Source organism: Aricia agestis, chromosome 2, assembly GCF_905147365.1.
Source record: "Aricia agestis chromosome 2, ilAriAges1.1, whole genome shotgun sequence".
Taxonomy (NCBI): Eukaryota; Metazoa; Arthropoda; class Insecta; order Lepidoptera; family Lycaenidae; genus Aricia; species Aricia agestis.
Window position 1 is genome coordinate 19,727,029 of NC_056407.1, and position 24,996 is coordinate 19,752,024.

At 38.6% G+C, this 24,996-nt stretch overlaps 2 protein-coding genes across 2 annotated transcripts in view; one reads left to right on the forward strand and one right to left on the reverse strand.

Annotated features, from left to right (window-relative positions):
• The first annotated feature begins 267 nt into the window (after positions 1–267).
• LOC121740057 (WW domain-binding protein 4) lies at positions 268–10,570 on the forward strand. The gene is made up of 8 exons (XM_042132769.1): positions 268–343; positions 443–515; positions 964–1,155; positions 1,836–1,989; positions 2,190–2,289; positions 3,218–3,382; positions 4,832–4,984; positions 10,234–10,570. Coding segments are annotated over exons 1-8 (1,020 nt in total). The 5' UTR covers positions 268–341; the 3' UTR covers positions 10,415–10,570.
• An 8,426-nt stretch (positions 10,571–18,996) lies between these two features.
• The window catches only part of LOC121740056 (homeobox protein goosecoid), a 31,326-nt gene continuing 25,326 nt past the window's right edge, over positions 18,997–24,996 (reverse strand). The window contains exon 3 of the mRNA XM_042132768.1: positions 18,997–20,204. Coding sequence (XP_041988702.1) covers positions 20,010–20,204 — 195 coding nt within the window. The 3' untranslated portion in view covers positions 18,997–20,009. The remainder of the gene's footprint in view (positions 20,205–24,996) is intronic.

Genomic DNA, 24,996 nt, shown 5'->3' on the forward strand with positions numbered 1-24,996 from the left:
ATTTTTTTTATTTTCTTGAAAATAAGGTTCATTTCGACACTCAAGAAGATTTCAAGTGAGCATTCCTGTTATACGTAGTTTAAATTAATTCCATGGCGGTGACACTAATAATGCGATGACACTAATAATCCCTGGTGCCATAATAAGAAAAAAAAATTTAAAAAGTTCAAACTTCAAAAAAGAATGAAAATGTGTGGTTGTTGTCTGTTGATAAATATATTATTAATTACGTTTTATTAAATTTTACATAAAAACTCAACTACCTACCTATTTTTTTTTACTTTTCTAATGCAATATAATAGAAAAATATGTTTAAATAAGTCAACAATAAGAATAGAAAAATGTAAGCTTACTCATAATTTTAAACATAGTTCTACAAATACATACTTTTTTGTGCTTTGCACAGATCACTTTGCAATGATCATTGCATTTTTCGTTACAGGACAACTTATTGGAAGTCGCAGGATCGCAAATATTGCGAATTTTGCAAGTGCTGGTTTGCAGATAACAAAGTGGTAAGTACAACATCTTTAAATGGAGAGAAGTATTCAAAGCGTCAATATACAGTGATTTTCTTTTAGTAACCGTATTTACAGTTTGGAAGTTTATGAGAAACTGAGAATATGATAATGTATAGATACTTTATCATGGTCAAAAACAGTCTTCACATGCAAGCAATTCCAATTTGTAAACAAAAGTTAAAGCGACAAAAAAATGTACACGATGCTCAGTTTTTACTAATTTTATTTTTATTTTATTTTTATGTGAGTGTGGGTGGGTGTGATGTTATGTAGAGTTTATCATTGTATGTTAGACAAGCTAGAGTCTAAACCAACCAAAGTCAAACGATTTCGCCGCTTTAGAAGGTTTGTCGTTAAATCGAGTAATTATGTTACATGGAGTTTACACTGTATTTGAAAAGGTACTCTTTAAAGTTAACTTGTTTTAATTTTTTTTTTTCAGTCAATATCCTTTCATGAGAATGGTAAGAAGCACAAAGAAAATGTTAAAAAACATATTTCACAAGTCACGAAGAAAAGTGCAAAGGACTTTAAACAGAAAGAAAAAATTGATAATGATATAAAGAAGATGGAAGCGGCAGCCATGGCTGCATATTTAAAGGATGTACAGAACAATGCTGATCTAACATCTCAGGTATTATAAGTATCTATCGTAATTACATCCAAATACTATATTACAAGATTAATAAGCTACATAATGCTGCAGTAAAGTAATCATAATAAATTCATATATACAGCAACATATTACACTTTCAAAGCAGGCCCCCACACCTCAATAACAACTTAATTTAATATTGACAATAAGATTGAAAGGTGCAGGTGCATTCAATATTAACCCTAGACAGTTAATAATATTGCACAGTAAAATTGATTGTATAGGCCTAGGAGCCTGCTTGCTTAACGTGGGTTGCACCAACTTAATTTAACTTCAACTATAACTACAATGCAAAATGTCAAATCTTTGGTTAAAGTAAAAAATAGACGCCATATTTAACCGTAACTATAGAGCACAACAAGGCTTTAAATGCATGTGGCGAAAAAAGGAACTAACGCTGTCATCATACAAAAATGCCATTTTTGACAGTTCTCCTTTACCAGCAGCGCCCCTGCCCACATTCATTAAAGCCTTGTCGGACCAGCAACGTCTTCTGTCAAATTCTGTGGTCAAAGTTAAGTTTCAAACACCATAACTTTGACCATAACTGTAACTTTAACCTGCTGGACACTGTAATAAACTGTCATTTTTGAAATAACAAAATATGTTACATGTCTCTTATATACTATGTATAGTAAACTATAACATACTTTTTTCAGAGTATCAATGAGATGTTAGCAGAGAGTGGCAGTACTAGCAAAGATATAACTGTGTCTAGAAAAAGTAATGAGGAGAAAGCAGAAGAAATCATCATCTGGAATGAACTAAAAAGTGAAGATGGAAACTCATACTATTGGAACACCTTAACAAATGGTAAATAGAAAGATTGATATTATCTTTAGTAAGTTTATTAGTATAACAATATTATTTAAGCAGTAACAGTGTTACTAGAAAATATTAAAACACCTGTTGCAAGACATCAACAAGCAGGCCTTATAATATACTTATTAACTGTGTTTACTAACTGCTCTTTTAACAAAAATATATTGTAATAAATTCATAATAACTTTTAGAAACCTCTTGGGAGGTTCCTGAAAAGTACCTGAGCATAGCACAGCAGCAGGAAAAAAAGCAATTAAAAAAGGAGGAAGAAAAGAAAAAGAAATCTTTGAAGTAAGTTGTGACTTGTGTAGCTATGATAGTAGGTTAAATTTTATAATAATATATTAAACTTTCTTATATTAACAGTGTTAAACAAAACAGCAATTACATATTGTATGCATTATAAGTGTGATACCAACCTATATGTGTTATACAGCACCAATTCCAAATCAGTGTACCATTGGAGAAATTGATTCATAGTCAGATGATCTGACCTATGTAATTTGATCGGGCTATGTGTATTAAATATCAGTCGTGATTCGTGATCTGTCGGCTACTATTTACTTATTGTGACCAAATTGGGTCCACCACAATGATATTTTACTTATACAGATATATATACTATTTTCCGGCTTAAATCTCTTCCGAACAATTTTCAATTTCAAAATTGCATTAATTGACCAATTTGACAGATAAGTGAAACAAAAGATACGAAAAACCATTTACATAAAAGAGACAGTTATATTTTTAAACGTCGAATCATATCGCTGTCTCTTTTTCGCTTGAGCTATGTCGAAAATTCATTTTTTTCCAGACTGTTCGAAAAAATAATTGAAAATGTAAATAATCGAGGTATTTATTGTAATCAAGACATGTGGTAAGAAATTCCATGTGTTTTGTTTACTTTCGAGTCAAAATAATTTATTGGTACATTTCCGAAGCACGCACGACGGCATTTTCAATTTATTTAGGTAAGACAAGACGCGGCACGTTCGTGACTGCGCTCGATGCAGACTAAATAACAGACGGCCCAATTGGGCCGTATTTGAATCTTCACAACGCGCGCGGTAGTAACATATCTGCTTTGAGTTTTTCATCATTGGTCCGCCATCTGCATTCTGCCTATGAATCAAATTCTCAAATAGTTAGTACCTAAAAACGTTTTTTTCTAGTAAGAGTAAGAATTCTACTACCTAGAGAATTTACTCTCATTTTACAGGAAACAAAAGGATATAGAAGCCATGGAGGAAGCAAATGCCCACATAGCTAGAGAGAAAATGAGGGAGCTTGCTGTGAAAAAGGAGGAACCCGCACCTAAACCAGCTTTCTTTGGTCCAGCAACATGCAGCAACCCATATGGTTCATGGAAACCTGTTGTCAATGAGTAAGTATTTAAACTATAAAGTAATACAATTTTTATTATTATCTTATCTTATATCTTTAAACAAGCAATTCTTGTATATATATATAATTGGAATCTCGGAATCGGCTCCAACGATTTTCATGAAATTTAGTACATAGGGGGTTTCGGGGGCGATAAATCGATCTAGCTAGGAATTATTTTCAGAAAATGTCTTTTTACTCGTGTTTTATCGATAATCGATAAACTGAAAAATATGACTCTTCCTGACATCTATTGGCGAATAATAATACTATTATGTGAGCAACTAATTGTTTTAACGACCAGCAGATGGCGTTATTAAGTAACACGAAGTCAATGAGTGTTTGCTATACCGAGCAAAGCTTGGTCATCCAGGTACTGTGTTTATTAATAGACTTAAACAACGAGTAAACAATCATGCAATAGCATGATCGTTGTTCAATATTTGCTTGCATCCTTGCAAATGTTTTTTACCTTTAACGTCACGGGCGTGGTCCACGCAGATCCCACGCGCTGTTTTTTGATGGTCTTTTTTTGAATTGGCAAGTTATGATCGCACTTTTTCGGCTAATCTCTTATCTCAATCCAACTTTACGTGAGAGAGCCATGCTACGGCACGAATGGGCCGGCTCGACCGGAGAAATACCACGTTCTCACAGAAAACCGGTGTGAAACAGCGCTTGCGCTGTGTTTCGCCGAGTAAGTGAGTTTACCGGAGGCCCAATCCCCTACCCTATTCCCTTCCCTACCCTCCCCTATTCCCTTCCCTTCCCATCCATACCCTCCCCTATTATACTATTCCCTCTTAAAAGGGCGGCAACGCACCTGCAGCTCTTTTGATGCTGCGAGTGTCCATGAGCGACGGAAGTTGCTTTCCATCAGGTGACCCGTTTGCTCGTTTGCCCCCATTCATATTTCATTAAAAAAAAATCAGTCAAATGTCCGAAATTAACCATGCGCTAGTATTGCTAATTAGGAAAAATAAATCATCCTGTTTTATTGCACCATTTGCTAGTATTGCTTATTTTAAACAATTTCTCCAAGGTAACAATATCCGATAAAATCCAGGAAAGGTTAGATTTTTAAGGTTTCATTGTTTTCCCATACATTTCTTAAAAATTTGAAACAATATACTAAAATAAAACACTTTCCTCAAGTTTGCCATATACGATTACTGAAATAATTCCTTACCAGTAACACTATAAATTGATGCAATAATACAGGGTGTTTTTTTTGTGATGTTTTCTTACCTTCTACCCTCATTAACTTTTTTCTCCCATGGTTTAGAGATTTTTCGTCATAAAATAAAATGTTCAACTTTTCAAGCCCATTTGATATATTATGTCTGGATGTGCTACAGCTTGGGTACGGCCCCTTGTTCTTTGACGAATGTCGAAATGTTTGGTTTGGAATATTTATTTCGGCTGGATTTATAATCTTTTAATCTTGCAGAACAGCAGAGAAAATCGACTTACAACTGCCCAAGCCAGACAAAGCGCCTCTGCCTCCACCCGTCGTTATGGAACCAGAGAGAATAGAGTTTAAGGAGAAACGCGTCGACTCGCTAGGCGAGGGACCCGTCGAGTTCAAGAAACGGAAATTCAATAACTCCAAACGTAACATGCGACAGAAATTTGATGATGATTAAAATATATTTTTACAATTAACTTGTTTTTTTTATACCACTTTCAGAGGCAATTTGTCTTCTATGGGGGCAACCAAAAATTTACGGCATAGAGCGATGCTTATTTCACATCGCATACATTTTTATTTCTGTAGCTCTACCATGAGTTTAAAGCTATAGTATTTTTCGATACTCGATATCGACTACCGTAAATTTTAGTATGACAAATTTTACAGTGTCTCTAGCGGTTACTTGCGGAACTAAAATCGCCATACAAAATATTTACGTAGTCGGTATAGTATCGATAAATACTAAAAGCTTTAAACTCATGGTAGAGCTACTGAACTTTACATCGTATTTAAGATTATTAAGCAGATAAGCTATGTCGTATGTGTCTATGTATTGTATAGGTCTACCAGAATCTGATGGCAAAAGTGAGAAAATAAATTGACTCTAGCAATACCGGGGTAATTGGAATAAAACATTATCATCCTTTTTTTCTTATAGCGGCTTATTCTATGTGTGAACAAGCAAAATATATGAAAATTTATCCAATAATCAAGGACATTTTTTGAAAATTCGCCATCAAAATTTACCATAAAATCCTGGTAGACCTGTTACATATATATACTACACATCAAATGTTAAGGCTAGGATAAACCTCAATTTGTTATTCCGCGACTTCCGGTTTACCTAGTTCCAATATATTAACGAAGTTTTAAAAAATATGAGGTATCAAGCACAATATTTAAAATACCTTAAACCATAAACATTTTAATAAAACTTAATACTTTGGCTGTAATTAATTTACAAACTCACCTCCGATAAAAACCTATTTCATCGAAATATAAGTATTAACTAGGATAATTATACATTTTATTTGAATAAATTGTTAGTAAATCTATATTAAAAATTCTTTAACCGAACAATTTTGTTTCTTAATGTTTATTTCCAAAGATATTTAAAAAAAACATGAAAAATAGAGAAAATCCGTTTGAGTGACTTCAGTTTTATGCTAAGTTAAAATGAATCTTATTGCGATGCGTATACGCTTGGTCTTTGGTTGTGTGCAAAGTTATAGTTTTGGATTGAGATTAATCCCCGCCTTAAGTAGCTTGTTGAAAAAACTGAGATATACGTACTCCTTGCACTGATCCGAATTCTAATGTTAGTTAAACTCTAGAGCAGCCATTCTCAAAATGTGCACTATTGTTATTAGAAATGACAGACACCAGCATGAAAACAATAATTCAAAGACGACCTCTGTGGCTCAATGGTTGAGTGTGTGGCTGCTCAAGCCGGGGGTCGCGGGTTCGAATCCCGCTGACGGAACAAAAAGTTTTCAATGTTCCCGGGTCTAGATGTGTATTAAATATGTGTATGATATAATAAAAATCTAAAATATAATATGTAGGTATAGTGTAAAAGACGTATTAATTATTAAATAGGTATATTTCCGTTGTCTGGTACCTGTAACACAAGTCCTTCAGGTACTTAGCACGGGGCCAGACTGACGTGGTGTGAAGCGTCCATAGATATTATATTATTATTAGAAAAAGAAAGACAGTAACATGAAGTACCGCCACCAAAAAAGTTTGAGAACCACTGCTTTAAAGTAAAGATAAAAATTAACTGCTATCCCTTGAGTTTCTGTAGACAGGAGTCAGGATTGATTGTCGTAATCGGACGACCAAGGGTCCTAACTCCTATCAGACAGAGAGCGGTCACGCGGTCTAGCGTTTACCTAAGCGATCAGTTTTGCGATGTTATAATATTATAGGATGCAATTAATTAAACCTTCCGACGTAACGCCTCCGTGCTCTAGTTGACGCCTCTGTTCCTACATCTCATGGGGCCGCGCGGCGCTGGCGGGCAAACCGGTAGCCCCCGCGCGCCGGCCTTCAGCGTGAACCAGTATACACAATACAGTCTATTCTCATCGAAGACGTCTTTTATTTCTGGCGGAGCACTATAAAATTACTCCTGCGTGAACTGACCTTGTTTCAATGAAACCGGCCTCCGTCGCGTCACCGAAACCGGTGTGGGAGTTATTATATACGCTATAACTTTTAAGTACCTATAATGTTTTGTCCTTGGACCTTGCCTATCATGCAACTTTGTTTTTCAATGTAACGGACAAGGACATTAAGACTTTGTATTGAAGTGATTAGGCTTTAGGGCTAGTTATTATCTTATTGTCTCACAAGATCCGGATATGAAGATGATAGAAGTTGCTTAATGTGTCATTGTGACTAACTATATTCTATAAGTATGTCCGTACAACGCTCAGCATCATTAAAGTTTCCGAGCACGAACTCGGCTCAGCCTCACACCTATATAAGAATTGGGAAGGGTGCACAATTATCATAATCGTCGGGCAACAGTCCTATCTAGTTGACTCTAGAAACGGTGTTGTTGGCAGATACCAACAATTAAAATGTTCAAGCTGGTAAGTTAATTTTATTTTAATTATCTACTGCACATAACTTGCAAGAAATAAATAGGTAATAGGTGGTAATAGGTATGGTTCTCATTTCTGTTGATTTTGTAAATAATACTTAAGTATTATTAAGGGTGGGTTGCACCAGAGGCGTGGTTAAAACTTAAAGTTATGGTCAAAGTTATGGTTATAGTTAAGGCTAACTTTAACTTTAACCTTAACTTTGACCACAGAATTTGACAGATGACAGCTGGTCCGACAAGGCTTGAAATGAACGTGGGCGGGGGCGCTGCTGGTAAAGGAGAACTGTCAAAAATGGCGTATTTGTATGATGACAGCGTTAGTTCCTTTTTTCGCCACGTTCATTCAAAGCCTTGTCGGTAAATGGTTAAATATGGCGTCCATTTTTTACTTTAACCAAAGATTTGACATTTTCAATTTTGCATTGTAGTTATAGTTAAAGTTATAGCTAAAGTAAGTTGGTGCAACCCACCCTTACTTTATTTTTCACTGGCGTACGAAAATAATAAATATACCTAGCTATTTCATTATTTATGCGGACTTGCGGAAACAAGATAGCGCTTTTATGAGCGAGTGAGATACAAGAAGCGGCCTCTATCAAAATTTCTCTCTTTTGAATCTTAAAAAACTTCAAGCATCAGTTAACTTTCGTTTTGAATATTAAATTCAAATGATTCAAGTTCTTTTTCGAAGTAAATTAATATTGTAACAAAAAGTAGTCACCCGAGCGCTTTTTCAAGAAAAGCTGACGAGAGATTTCTGATTTTTACAGCAACGATGAGAGCTTTTAAGTTTTATAACAATTTAATAATATCAATAAAGTACCTAAACTAGGGGTAGATAGTCAGATCATAACCTTATTAGTAATTACCTACACTAACGTGTACTTATCTCTTATTTTTATTCATAAAATAATTTTGTTAATTTTACCACTAATTAAGCACGGTACATACCACCTATAAGTATTAAGTACATAATCGGTGTAAAAGTAAAGTGCATAACCAGATTTCCATACAGCGTATTACAAATTATGCATTTATCTCATGAACACATGAACTTAATACTGGTACTTGCGGCTACTTTTGACAAGGCAACCCAACATTAATCCATTCTATACGTTCTAAAGATTATTTTAAAATAATATATTTGATCAAAAAAAACGATTCATGCAGGAGTTTACGGTCGGATCCAATACTATTAAGTTCTGTAGATTGTTAAAAACTATAAAATAAAACCGACCTCCAAGGTACCTACGACCTCCAACAATAATATTCTTATATGAACTAAAAAATATTAAATTCGTTTTTGGAAGTTGGTTAAAAAGGAATCTGCAAGTAAAATAACCGAAAGTCCTTATATTTATTAGCGGTTCGGTTATTTGTACATTTCGACCATGACATAACTGATTTGCAACAAAATAACCATTAAAATTAGATCAGCAGGGCTAAAATGGTCGCTTTGAAGAATCGTAATCGAATGAATCATGTTATGATTCATTCTTTTAAAATCGCAAAATGCAAGTCTGCTTTTAATTCATATCTAGTAATTCGTAATTCGTACTAATGTGACATTTGACAGTTATGACTTATGACAATTCATTTGCTGAATTGATTGAGAGGAATTGCTAAATGTCACGGTTTTGCTACGAGCGCTACGACATGGCTACGACGCTTTAGAAGTTTAGTTTTCTAGAGACTACTAGGGTCAATCGCCTGATAGAAAGCTTTGACGGACTAGCAATGTGCATTACCGGCCTATTACTTCTGTTGTAGTGGTGACCGCAACATCATTTAAATATAGGGCCTGACCCTGGTGGAACCTGGAGTCCTGAAATACAGGGTTACCTAGCTTAGGCTCCAGTTCACACAATGATTGCTCATTGCTGATTAATAATTAACCTGCAATAAGTTGTAATTACTTGTAACTTGTACTTAGGTAATGTTGTGTGGAGAATAAAACATTTTTTACCCCGTTTTATTTCTCGCCTTTTTATAGGATCCCTGATTAAAATATATGGAATTGACGCCTCGATAGTATGAAGTTGACGTTCGATTCGTGTAATTTTTATTATTCCATAGGTTTTGATCTGCGTTTCTACTTAGAAGCGATAAAGAAAGCGTCTTGGCTAGGGGCTCTGATTTACTTTGATACCGGATGCTCGCCTGAAATCTGAATCAAAACTTATTTGCAGCTGCTATCACAGATTATTAAATAGGTAACAGCCTGCCGTGTTATAAATTACCAAACATATTTAACTATTTATAAAGTGCTTAATCCAGTCACTCTCGCGCCTGCTAGACTGGTACGTGTACTTTAGGCTGTGGCAATTATAATCAATCAAATATTATAATATAAAAAAGAGCCTCTTACAGCTCTTAAGGCCATCCCCTGAGCAAATGACCTTGACCATACGTTTGGCACGTTGCCAAGATCGCACCAAAATCCTATTTATTTACTTATCTTAGTTCAAAATTGACCTAAAAAAATCAAACGGCAAATATGTAGACTTTAATCAAATTGTCGATCTATTGGCATGTGTTTCAAATAAACGTAATTTGTAAAATATGCTAGGGAGATACTGAATGCATGCTTGAATTAAAATAAATTGGTATTACTTTGGAAGCTGATATCATGAGTATAATAAACAAAATAGGAAATTAATAACGGAGAAAGGAATGTTCATATGTTAAGGATTAATAACACTCTAAAAACGGCAAATTACGGAATCCGTAGGGGGAGCGTCTTAAAGCTCTAACATCACCCACTATTTCAGATCCTCCTGGTCGTCGCTGCTCTCCTGGTGGTTTCCCCGGCTGTGGGCAAACCGCAGGTGCTAGTGGACACCTACGGCTACTACTCGGCGCCCGCCTACGTCGCCACCTACGGCACACCCCTGGCCTACACCTACCCCTACGCGTACGCCTACGCGTACCCTTGGGGTTATTATTAGGGTCTTACGAAACGTTTTATTAAACTAGTTTTTAATAATAGGGAAAACGTGTAACCTTCTCGTGTTAGTAGGTGTATGGGACAAAATGTTAAGGTGTTGTCACTTGTACTTACGTGTGATTAGCTATGATAAATTATAATAAATATTCGAAATAAATGTTCTTTTATTCATTTATACACCCCAATAATAGTAATAATTAATAATATTTTAATGTTATGTGCACGTAGTAGTGGCCATGCCATCGCCAAATTTTAAGTTGTACTGAATTTGATCCTAATTCTTAGATCTTGTTATAAAAATAACTGCGTTCAACGACGTACGTACGAACAACGTTCGTACAAATTCATATTACATGATGTAATATGAATCTGTACGAACTCGAGAGACTACTAATAATAATTATTACTATGAATATTTTATTCAATATGCTACGTAATTGTGGCCACATCTAAGGTGGTCATAATTTGTAGTCACGTAACTTTTACGTAGGTACATTATAAAATGTAAAGCAATATCAGAGAAATTGATTCAAAGTCAGATGGGGGACCTGCGTAATTTGGTCGGGTTATGTCAAGCCGAGCGGACTGATGAAACTATGAAACTATTTCTCTTGTGGCACGGTCTTCATAATCTTCTACTGAGTACCTACATAATACATATTTTGCTTTCTACCTTAAGTATAGAAAATGCTAACTTTACCTAGGTTGCTACAAAAAAAAGGTACTCTAGCCTTAAAAGTTAAAATTCTTAACTCTATTATCAATGCCATTATGTTATTAATCTAATAATAAAGTCGATGTTATAATATGCTGTATGACACAATGCTTCGAGCATGAGCCTTGGGAATCCTGCTCGTTAGCACATCGTTAGCATGCGATGCACGACGCCGATTTGATCGACAAGTTATTGTCATCCATAATCCTTGATAGTAATTACTTTTATCAATAGACAATAACATAATATTGATCACGATTACGATTTACGTTTTCCTCCTCTGCATACGAAGGGCCCTAGTGGCATACCTATATTATTATACAGCCACGTACACCATCACTTATAGTAACAACCAAATTATTATAAGACAATAATTAATACGTACACTATATTATATTCACAATAAAATATGGCTCGGCCATTTAGCTTTAGTTTGCAAGGATAATGGTGATAGTGATATAAGCAGTCCATGAAATGGTTTCATTTGCAAAAAATATAATTTTCATTCTAAAGACGACCTAATTAATATATATTGTTACGTGCTAGGGTTCGAGGATTTGGAGAGAAAGACCTGGTGACTCTCTTGAAGACTTTATTAACACTGCACTAAACACTAGGTCACAACACTTAGCACTAAGTCCAAACACTAATCACTACGTCCAATCACTAAGCACTATCACTGTCCTAGGTCGTAGCCAAGTCGCAGGTTTCACTGGTTCACTCACTATTGATCACTCCGAAATCGCCTTGATGATAGCTCGAAAGGAACTGACTTGCCGTGCCTGCCTGCGGCTCTTTTTATATGGCGAGACGAATTCCAGAAATTTCCCGATTCACGTAAACAAGTAAACAACCGTGGGAAATTTCTAGGCGGCTCGGGCATGTACCACAATAAAACTGCCGTCCTTGCGATAAGTGCAGTAAGTTGAATTTAATTTAGACCTTATGTACTCAGTCATAAGGTCTAAATTCAAACACGCTAACAAATAAAGGGTAAACACGTAAACAAACATTGGACCTTTTTAGAAGGTTCGAGTATGTACTTGCGCACCACGTGTCCGTATACCATGTACCGTAACACTACTCCCCTCTTAGAGATGCTCGTCCCGAGCATCATTGTTACTGCCATGGTAACGCGCCAGACGGTCTATGTGTACCACTTTGAATGTCCCTCTTGGTTGCTTTTGAATCCTGTAAGTCACGTCATTCAATCGGGTAACCACTTTGTATGGGCCGTCCCACTTGGTCTGCAACTTTGGAGATTTGCCTTTTCGGCGAGTTGGGTTATGCAGCCACACCAGTGACCCTTCTTCGAAGCCGCTTGTATTCGATTTCCGGTCGTATCTGATCTTCATGTTCTCACTTGACTGTAACCCATTTTCCCGAACCATGGCGTGTATATTACGCATCTTTTCCCTTAAATCGCAGACATAATCTGGTACGGTCTTTGGTTCTTCCGGTGATCCTCCTGTCAAAAGGTCTACTGGTACTCGTAGTTCTCTACCGTAATTGACATACGCCGGGGTAGCTTTTATGCTCTCATGCTCGGCGGTACGGTACGACAGAAGGAAGAGTGGTATATACTTGTCCCAGTCCTTTTGTTTGTCATCTACCAATTTCGCCAAATGCCTCTCAAGGGTCTGGTTAAATCTCTCAACCATTCCATCAGACTGTGGATGGTACGCGGTGGTCCTCGTTTTATGCATTCCCAAAATTCTGCACACTTCCTGGAAGACCTGCGATTCGAAATTCCTGCCCTGATCGGAATGGATTTCTAGAGGCACACCAAAGCGAGATATTACTTCTTCGACTAGCTTAGAAGCAACTGTTGTAGCTTCCTGGTTTGGTATGGCGAACACTTCGGGCCATTTGGTGAAGTAATCCATGACAACCATGAAATACTTGTTTCCTGATTCCGTTACAGGAAATGGCCCAGCTACGTCAACTGCGATTCGTTCCCACGGTGCGCCAACGTTATACAAGCGCAGGCTCCCACGGCTCCTTGTCTGTGGTCCCTTCACTGCAGCGCAAGTAGTGCATTTGCGGCACCAATCCTGTACATCATCTCGACAATGCAACCAGTAGAATCGTTCTCGCACTTTCGTTAACGTCCTCTTTACTCCTAGATGACCTCCTGATACGCCATCATGCATTTCACGGAGAACATCCGGTACTCTCGTTCTTGGGACAACTATCTGAAGATGGAACTCTCTGCCGTTGGTCTTCTCCCATTTCCGGTAAAGTATTCCGTTTTGAAGAATCAGACTGTCCCATTGCGCCCAGTACGCCTTAGTGACAGCGCCAGTGGGTGCAACCTCACTCCAGATTGGCTTTACGTCATCCCGTTTCTTCCATGTGATGATGTGTCGAAGGTCGTCATCTCTTTCTTGAGCCTCTCTCATAGCATCATTCTCCCATGGACCCAAAGGACTTGTTTTTGTTAACTTTAATGTTACTTCATTAGATTCCTGCTTAACACAATGTTTGCAGTCTTCTGAACACGGCCTTCGTGAGAGTGCGTCGGCATTCCCATGCGACTTTCCGCTGCGGTGTTCCGTCTTGAAGTCATACTCCTGGAGTTGTTCTATCCATCGAGCTACTTGGCCTTCTGGGTTCTTGAATTGTAGTAGCCACTTCAAGGCTGCGTGATCAGTTCGCAGTAGAAACTGTCTGCCTATGAGATACTTGCTGAAATGTTGTAGCGTCTTTACGACAGCCAAGAGTTCTCTTCTTGTCACACAGTAGTTTCTCTCTGGCTTAGATAAAGATTTGCTGAAATATGCAATTACAACTTCTCTTTCACCCTGTTTTTGAGATAACACCCCTCCAATGGCCGTGTTGCTTGCGTCCGTGTCGACTATAAACTGACCTTCAGGTTGTGGATACCCCAGGATTGGTGTTTCACACAGATGTTTCTTTAGTTCTTGAAAAGAATCTTCGGAAGTCTCGTCCCAAATAAACTGTCGTTTATCTTCTGTCAGCCGATGTAATGGCTTGGCTATCTCTGAGAATCCCTTAACAAAACGCCTGTAGTAGGAGCATAGGCCGAGAAATGCCCGCACTTCGGTTTTGTTCTTAGGGGTTGGCCAATTTTGGACTGCTTCTAGTTTCTCCGGGTCCGTCTGAATTCCATCACTGGAGATAACATGGCCGAGATAGTTCACCTTACTCCTGAATAAACGACACTTTTTCGGATTCAACTTTAACTTGGCCCCCTCTATTTTGGCGAAAACTCGTTCTAAGTTTCGCAAATGGTCCTCGAAGTCGCGGCCAACAATGATGACGTCGTCCAAGTAGACTAAGCAAGCCTCTCCAACTAAGCCTGCCAGTACACACTCCATGAGTCGCTCAAATGTGGCAGGTGCGTTGCACAATCCAAAGGGCATGACGTTAAACTGCCATAGACCTTTACCGGTGGAGAACGCTGTCTTCTCCTTGTCTTTTGGATGAATTTCCACCTGCCAGTATCCAGATTTCAGGTCCAGGGTCGAGAACCATTTCATGCCACTCAAGGTATCCAGAGTGTCGTCGATTCGAGGTAATGGATAGCTGTCCTTCTTAGTGACATCATTGAGACGTCTGTAGTCCACACAAAATCTTGTGCTGCCATCTTTCTTCTTCACTAATACAACTGGTGAGCACCACGGACTTGCAGACGGTTCAATAATCTTATGCCTTCTCATCTCCTCCAAAAGGCCTTCAACTTCTTTTTCCTTTGCAATGGGTATCCGTCTTGCTCGTTGACGAATTGGGTTCTCGCTTCCGGTATCTATCCTGTGCTGAACCATCGACGTTCTTCCAAGGTCGCCTTCCTGACTGGAGAAGATATTCGCGTGGCGTTGTAAAAACTTCTTAGCTTTCATGCTCTGCGAATAAGTCAGATTACTCTTGCAGTCATCGAGTAGCTCAGTCACTATTCCATAGTTGCTGGTGTTTGCTGAGTCTGAGCCTGTGATCGAATTACACTTTCTCATCCAGACAACTTCCTCGCACTTTCCAATGACGTCACCTTTGTTCAAGCAGATCTCGCGATCACCAAGATTCAAAACTCTGACCACAGCGTTACTGCTTCCACTAACAAGGGTTCTTGCCGTCATCAATTTTTGCGCTGATGTCTTGGTAGGTGTGTCTTCGATTAACACGCATCTGTTTGACTTCTTCTTTCCAGCTGGCGGTAGTTTCACCAGCACCCGAGCTTCCGCACGTCCAGGTATTATGACTTTCTTTACACATTCAACTTTCCCGCAGGTGCCTCCAAGGATGAAAATTTCTTCTTCACCACACTTGAAAACTCCGTCAGCTACATTAATTCTACAGTTGTGCTTCTTCATGAAATCCAAACCCAAGATGCAATCATCCATAATCTCAGCCACGATAACGTCATGAGGGTATGAGGATCCCCCTACATTAATCGTAACTGACATTTCTCCCAGGACGGGTATTGGCTGACCGGAGGCAGTAAGGAGCCGACAGTTAATTCTCCTCTTGTGCCTTCTTGCGGTTTTTACCAGATTTGGGTTCACTATCGTTCTAGAGGCTCCTGTGTCTAGAGTCATTTTGCAATCCGTCCTGTTAATAGTCCCCTGAATCACAAGACTATTCCCGCTGCATGCTTGGGAGATAACAGTTATCGGGGCTTCCTCCGCGTCAGCCAGTACTCGCCCCTCAGTCCTGGCTTTTATTCGTTTCCCTGATCCCGGACAGGGGACGAAGTTCCTTTCCGCTGCTCTATTTGTTCAATGCGTTCTTCGAGTCTTTTCATTCTTGCCATCTGAGTCTCCTTCTGCGGGCAGTTGAGCTGAAGATGGCCCCTCTCGCCACACTTGTAGCACATGACTCCAAAATTCTTCTTCGTAGGAGCCTTAACCTCCTTGACTTCCTCAGACACCTCGTGAATCTTATGGGTCTGCCGTATATCACGCCGAACAGCCTCGACCTCTAAAGCATGCGCCAATGCTTCCTTTAGCGAGGTGTGATGACGTAGCCTCACTGCAGCTCTGACCTCTAGGTCCCTGATTCCGTCGACAAATGCTTGTACAATATTCGTGTCGATCATCTTGGAATCGGCTCCTGGGTGTGCCTTCTTGACCAGTTTTTCAATTTCCAACGCCCATTGTTGTAGTCCCTCTACTGAGCGTTGGACTCTGTCACGAAGTTGAGCACGGAACACGTGCTCCAGGTGTCGCTCCCCGTATCTGGATTCAAGGGCCTCCATTAGGTCTTTGAACCCATTTCCTGTATGTGCTTCCAGGACTGACAAGGCTTGCCCTCTGAGCGCGACAGTAAGAGCGGTCAGGCATTGTTCGTCAGTCCATCCGTTGGCAGAAGCAACCGTCTGGAATTGCTGACGATAAGCGTTCCAGGAAGTAGTACCGTCGTATGGTGGCACTTTTACTCTTGGCCCATGTGCCACTCCAGAATTTCCACTACACGTCGCGACTCCTGTGGTTTCCAGGCGCACTACTTTCTTCTGTAGTTCGGTGATGTTGGTTTTCACATTTTCCATATCCAATCCTAGCCCGGTAACTCGTTCGTCGATTACGTCGACATCTTTACGAAGCGTAGTCACTGTGTCACTGACATCCTTTATAGCCAGAAGCGCTTTCTCTTGGAGGTCCTTTTGTTGCTCTTGTGACTCTTGCAAAGCGCCGAACCTGCGGTCTTGTGCCTCCATCATTGCCCTTTGAGAATCTTGCAAAGCCTGGATTAACTCAATTATGCTTTCCAATTGAGGAGCCATTTGAGGGGTTGCAGAAACAACGGGCGTGGCAGGATGGATGGAGGTGGTCGACGGAGCCTGAGCAGGCGGGGCCCAGTGGGCGGAGCCAGTGGGAGTGGCCTGGTGGGCGGAGCCAGTGGGCGTGGCCTGAGTGGGCGTGGCCTGGTGGGCGGAGCCAGTGGGCGTGGCCTGAGTGGGCGTGGCCACGGCCGAAGTGGGCGGGGCCTGAGGGGCGTGGTCAGTGGGCGCGTCCCGGTGGGCGGAGCTAGTGGGCGTGGCCATGTCCAAAGTGGGCGGAGCCTGGTGGGCGTGGCCAGTGGGCGGAGCCATGTGGGCGGGGCCAGTGGGTGGGGCCTGTCCCTCAGTGGGCGGAGCTTGGTCCCCAGTGGGTGTGGCCTCCGCAACTCCTCTCTCGGAGTCAATGGCAGCAGCTCGCTGCGCCCTTGTCCTGACACTCCCCTTGAAGTCCTCTCTCGGAGTCAATGGCATCTCCAAATCGCACTTCTGACACCAGTTGTTACGTGCTAGGGTTCGAGGATTTGGAGAGAAAGACCTGGTGACTCTCTTGAAGACTTTATTAACACTGCACTAAACACTAGGTCACAACACTTAGCACTAAGTCCAAACACTAATCACTACGTCCAATCACTAAGCACTATCACTGTCCTAGGTCGTAGCCAAGTCGCAGGTTTCACTGGTTCACTCACTATTGATCACTCCGAAATCGCCTTGATGATAGCTCGAAAGGAACTGACTTGCCGTGCCTGCCTGCGGCTCTTTTTATATGGCGAGACGAATTCCAGAAATTTCCCGATTCACGTAAACAAGTAAACAACCGTGGGAAATTTCTAGGCGGCTCGGGCATGTACCACAATAAAACTGCCGTCCTTGCGATAAGTGCAGTAAGTTGAATTTAATTTAGACCTTATGTACTCAGTCATAAGGTCTAAATTCAAACACGCTAACAAATAAAGGGTAAACACGTAAACAAACATTGGACCTTTTTAGAAGGTTCGAGTATGTACTTGCGCACCACGTGTCCGTATACCATGTACCGTAACAATATGTTTGTTTATGTCAAGGGTGGCCAACACGCGGCCCGCCGACTGTTACCTTGTGGCCCGCGGAGCCGAGCACATTTTTATAAAGTAAAAAACTAAAATTACATCATACCTACTATAAAAAGCAAACTAAACACTTCTTTGCTTTTACTAATATATGCTTTATCTACATAAAGTGGGCTGACTTTAAAATAACGTACTGAGCGCGTGACTAGGGCGTTTTCTTTGTGGTTGTGCACTTAATTTTGTTATAATTTAATATATGATATTTCCTTAATTTCCTTAATAACTAAATAATGAGTTCTCAAATTACACTCTGGATTTGTGTTGTGTTTGATTTCCACTGTTGGGATGTAGCTCAGTTGGGGAGTTTCTGTTGATCAACCGTTGCATGAACCTTTAACATAATATGGCAATTCACCACTGTCGGAAGAAGACGAAGAATACATATCTTTGACACTTGACAGATGACAAGTGTTTGCTGGCCTTTTTTGCCGCGGACCGGGCTTGATGGCATACGAGAAAATTTTGTTCTGATAATTTTTCCTTGAAAAGGCTTAATCCAGCTGGAATTTCAAGTTTCTTTCCCTTTTGGTTTTTCAATATAATCGCTGTGAACTTTTTGTGTGGTCGGCCGACCAAAGTGCATGAAAATTCAAGAGTACTTCAGCTACGCTCCGGATCGGACCATGCGCTACAGAAGACAGTCATCTTGCTCCTACAAGATCCAACGGGCTTGCTGCTACTGCAATTGCCTGAGGATTAGTCGGGCATGATACGGATTCCGGAGTGTTTTTTGAGAACTTTGCATTATCCCGCAGGCAATTTAGCTATTTACACGCTATTGCCTTTCCACTTTGTTTACTTAGAGTACATTTTTTGAAGTTCTAATAGGAAAAATAGGAAAAAAAACGAGTATACTGTATAAAATTTGGTAGTGCGGCCCGGGGTAAAATTCTACTTCCGAATTTTGACCCAAGTGTCGAAAAAGTTGGCCACCCTTGGTTTATGTGGATTTTATTTTTTCTTTGCTGAAAAAGATTGTCGATGAACAAAATGAAAATTGGAAAGGTAGGTTTCCTACTGTCAGGCTTCCCGACTACCTACAGCAGGATATATTTATTGAAAATACAGTGCTTGAGTTATTTTATCATATTTATTATAGATTCAGATATATTGTGTTAAATATCTACCTACTAACAATTACAGAAGTTGTTTATTGCGTGTTTTAATCTAGATTTAGTTAGAAAGTTTGCAATGTTGTATTCTTACATTATGTCGTATAGGTATTGTTAAGTATTACACCTAGTAACTACAACATTTCTAAACTATTAGTTATCTATGGTAGTATTGAATTTAAGGAGTTTATCTAGTGTCTACTTTTTTGAATCAGATTTTAACATACTACATTCATACAATAAATAATGACTCTTGAAATTATAAATGAATAAATAAGTATTAAAGTTTAGTTGTCCAATTTAACATGCTATCTGTAGGCATTAGTAAAATATAATAAGTTAAGTTTACGAAGGTTAAATTGATTCTTATTGTGAACAAGTAGATGTTACTGAAATGTAATTTAAAATTTTCCCTTAAATTAGTGTTACCAATATGCTAAGCGGAGACAAATGTCTACTTATCCGGTTAAGTACTACTATTATAATTATTATAATAATTATATTGTTTAATAAATACATTGATTTACAAAAGCCGCTATTGATTCAAAACTTCCAATGAAGCACTTGAGTCACAATAAATAGTTTGTGCACTAAATATTTTACGTGAGTTTCCTCTGACCGTCCACTTTTGCACGATTGTCCACTTTTCTCTTTTTCAGTGTCTTTTCACTTTACACTATCACTATTCGTCCACGATAACAGTAATCTAAATCATCGAAATAATTTCTAAAAAAAGAACGAAACCGATCACTTCGTCGCACACTCAGACGACCTCCAGTGGGCGGCGCTGGAGTCGTCGGAGTGATGCCTAGCGCGTCGTCGTCGTCGAACTGTCCTCGTCGTCGAGTCAGGCGAGTCGTCGGACTCGTCGAAGCTATATTGCCTCGGGTCTCATCGTCGTCGAACCGTCACTCGTCGTAGAGTTAGGCGACCTCGAGGTCAGAGTCTTCGGATTCGTCGGAGTAGTGCCTGGGCGTGGAGGGCGCGGGCAGGCGGGGCGGGGAGCGGGCGCGTGGCGTGAGGGCGCGACACCCCCGCTCCTCTTGCAGCTTCCGCAGCCTCTCCTGTTCCTCTCGCTTCTGCTTGCGCCATTTCGCCCGCCGGTTCTTGAACCAAACCTGTAAAATAGTCCAGATATTAGAGATGGGTTAAGGACTGTTGTTACGACGTTGTTGAACAGTGAATATCATTATTCATAAGATATGTTTTGCCTTTACAGTTAAAATGTACTGTGACTAGTCGTGAGTCGTCACATTTGAAGGACATTCCGTGAACCAAATCAGAGTCAGTCCTCTAGACGTATTATTCAGTTCTTAAAGTTTCATGGTGTAATCGTTCGTCAATCCTTGATCCTACCAAGTGAACACAATAAAATGATATTCAGTTTGAAACGTCTTAATCTCGACATGTTATGCTCAAATCAATCTAATACATGTTTGAAATTCACACAAATAGTCTCAAAATATTGAACTCTATTTATGAATATTAAATCTTTTGTGATACGTTCACAATACTATCGTCGACAATGGTGCAAATATCAAGAGATATACACGGTATTGCACTGGTAGCAAATATTGAATACATTTTAATGCGGCGTGTTATCCGGGCATAATACCGCGGGTCTTTGCCGGTGACCGCGCTACTGAACTAACACCGGTGTGTCAGAAAAAAAAGAAAAAAATTCAATGATCTGTCTCTCCTTTTCCACTCGATCGGGCAGAGCGGACCCACGGGTGGTCCTATAGTCTGTTCAGAGATATTTTACCTCGGAGTTTTTATAAAAATGATCTTTATGCTGTCCGCGTAAAGGTTCTTTTAGGGATAAAACTCTGAACGGGTTGTACACACTACCGGTCAATACTATTTTCATTCAGAATCTCCATTGTCGAATATGTTCGATCAATGCAATATTGTCGAATACTTTAAACGAAAGTTAATTGAGTTTTTGCTGTAACTAATTTTAAAAGAGTGTTTGAATTGAGAATATAGTTTGATTGATTTCTATTTACAGGAGTGCCGCTCTTTGTTAGCAAACTTTGTGTTTACATGCCCTGGATGTCGTTATTATTTTAATTTTCAGCCCGTATGAAAATTAAAGATGGCTAGCTCCATGCATGATGTAACAAAATAAAGTAATAAATAATAATACTCTAGTAGTTATGTCTATTGTGCTCTAGGGCAGAGACTTCCAACCTTTTTCAGTCTGTGCCAGTTACACGTCACAATATAAATAAACATTAAACACCTACAATTAGGTTAAGCAGGTAATAATAATAAACAAATATTTAATCATCAACCGAATTTACATAATTAAAATTATAATTTTATTTTATAATATTTGTGATTTTGGATAATGCTGGTGAACCGACTCACGAGTCACGGCGCCCCTCTTGCCTTTCCATGGGCCATGGCGCACCAGGGCCACACTTTGGGAACCCCTGCTCTAGGGTATGTATTAAACAGTTCCCTGTATAGTTAACTGAAAAGGAGCTACGCTTAAAGAGTAACTATATACAATCTCTTAATCTAAATCCCGTATTACATTCAAATGGCCCCTATAATAAATGCTTTTTAAACTGATAAAGTCAAAATATCCGCTAGAGTAACTTAAATTTACTAATTAAAAATTGTGATTTGTGATACAAAAGTCCTTACTGTATCAATTTTTAAACAATAAAAAACTTAAACTGTTTTTCGTATAACGAAAGCTTAGGTTCATGTAATGAATGAAACTTCTTTAACCAATTACAAAAGGCTTTAAAAGTCGTCGGGTACGTTCATGATCAGGCCATTGTCGGAGTTAATTGTATTACAAGTGGTCGGTGGCCGACAAAAGCCCTATTAACTTTCGGGAAATGAGTGACGTGTTTTTCACCCATCGGCGCCCGGCCATTGGCGCCCACTCACGCGGCAAATATGGCCGTGCCACCGCCAGACGTGCGGGCGTCGGCCTCTATAGTCTATACTCTATGCTCTATAGTCTATGCTCCATAGTCTATGGTCTCCGGGAGTGAGCCGGGAGTCTTTGTCACCGCTCACCCTCAAGGAGATTAGCTTATCGTTCTTTTGTCCGCCTTCGATTGTGTTCCGTTTAACGCACTCTTTGTTTACTTTTATTGGAATTTCGCAGTTGACTTGTCTATTGCTATGGGTTTGTATAGTGAATGAGGTGAAACGTCTTCATTCAATTAACCGACGCGAGACTTGCTGGCATTTTTATTACAAAAATATGTTTAGACTCGGTTCTACTATGTACTAACTACCAATGAATTAGAACTTCTTATTTTGATATCGTTGCTAACTACTATCAGAGAAGTTGATTCCTATGCAAATCGGGGACCTAAGTAGTTTGGTTGCGTTACGTCAAACCCAGCTGACAGATTACAATTAACATTGAATTGACATATTCGATCAAATAACGTTGGTCTGTCAAATGCATAGGAATCAACTTCCTCGATGGTACTATACTCCACTAACAGTTAACACAACCGCGGTTTATATGGAAAATGACAAGTTTTTGCCAGGGAGTCAACGACCGCTAGCGACAAGTTAGCCCGAGTGGAGTATAGACTAGAATGGGTACATTATTGCGGGCTTTTTGTAGTTTTTATTGTAATACAAAAATATACTTATTTCATTTTCAGAAAATGTAAAAAAGAGTTAAGTCAGAAGAAATTAGAAGTTCTCTGCTTTAATAGTTACTAATACCAGGTAACTCTACCCTACTCTATGTTAACTGGTAGCAATTATTATAGTACGGGAGCCCTAGTACAATATTTTTTTGATTACTATCAAGCAAATTTTTGTGAGTAGCTTCATTTTGATAAGACGACATTTTTATCTGCGAAAAATCTTGAAAGTAAGTATAAGGAACAGAAAGGATTACATACTTTGACTTGATGGTCCTAAAATATGGATTGTTCTATTTGTAGGACAATGTTACTCTTAAATTATATAACTATTTACCTATCAATATACAAAAAAAATCAGCTTGATAGGGTTCCGTTTTAGGGTTCAGTAGTCAACCAAATTTTTATGATTACAGAACCCTATAACGGAACCCTAACGAGCTGATTTTTTTGTATATTGATGTATTAATAGTCATATGATTTAAGAGTAACATTGTTCTACAAATAAAACAATCTATATTTTAGGACCATCAACCTAAAATACATACTTACTGTATTTTAGGACCATCAATTCAAAGTATGAAATCGTTTCTATATCTGTTAGCCACCACTTTCCAGATTACTCTCCGTACTTCAAACTTTTGTATCAAATGCCTTAGACCGTAATGGATGAATGAGTATGAATAAATCAATACTTTAGCCATATAATAATCAGTTTAAGCAGTTAAGCTACAACCTAGTTAAGCGGGAACAAAGGCGAAACTTACACACATTTACTATGCAGTTTAGCTTTTCAATAACGGTGTTTGTCTTTGGCATACTGCAGCGGCTCATTACGTATGCATCGTACCAGCTGCCTACAGCGTTGTTACCAGTTCGGTAAATGTTAATATGAATTTAATTATTTTTATCGGCTTGGCATACACACCGCCCACCGGTGGTAGGCCTGATGTGGACGTTCTAAAAGTGTTAATGTTTAACCTATTTAATCCATTTATACTAATACGTATTATTATTATTATGTACAAAATTTCATCCCCTATTTTAACCCCTTGGAGGTATTGTCCATTTTTTTTTAATTTTGCTCATTACAAAAACATTTCGAGGAATAAGGTCAGTGATCGTTTTTCTGTATATAAACGAAAAAAATACCCATTAGTTACTTATATTTTTGAACAAATACGTTTAACCTTTGTTTGACCTTCAATGGCGTTAAATTAGCAATAAATTCGACCAACATTACGTTTCGAACTTTTGGTAAGCTTCTCGTATCAGCTTTCACATAATGAGAACTTGCATTTGACGAACTAGCCATTATAAATAAGAATGAAAGGAAATTTAAAACATATGCAGAGGTCAATTGGCGGCGGATGATGACGTCAGAGCGAAACTTCAAAAATTTATTGAAAAAAAACTAGCCAATGAATTTCAAAAATATTTAATTTATATTCTTAAAATACCCTATTTTAACGAAAAAAAATATAAAAAGTACATGTGATTTTTTTTGGACAATGCCCATTGATCAAAATCCTTTCTTAGCGAATGCCTACGTCATATCCTCTACCTGCATGCCAAATTTCAGCCCAATCCGTCCAGTGGTTTGGGCTGTGCGTTGATAGATCACCATGTCAGTCAGTCACCTTTGAGTTTTATATATATAGATTAATTATATCCATACTACTTGTAATTACAAATACGAAATAATTTAATCAATTTCAAGTCAAACTATATCAATTACCACATAAAACGTTGATAAGTTTATTATAAACAGCTGATTCGATTGAAATTGTATTTCAAATGTTACGAAGGGGGAAACCATAAAAATATTTTATCGCAAAATATCTAACCCTTATGCACCCATTATTATTACAACTCGCGGATTCCGCGATAGAAAAAGAGGGTACAAATCTCTTGTAATGCTTATTTATTTTATTCCATAACTACATTTCGTAAAATAATATTTTAATTACAAACAACACAAATAGTATAAGTTGCATCAACGTGTAAAATGTCTTTTTAAGGCAAAAAGGTCTTTGCACGGAGTGCAGTTTCATTCTTTACAGAATTTAAGGATTTATTTTATGAAATTTATAAATTGATAAAATTATATTAAGGGAAAGTCAAAACGACGAAAATAAAACAAACAACAATAAGTGTATTAGAATTGGCTTAAACTATTGCAGATTATTGCAGGCATACAATAGTTAAAAAACTTCAATTTACATTTTACAATCCGACAAATATTCACAATAGTAATAACTTAACACTTTCCTACCAATCA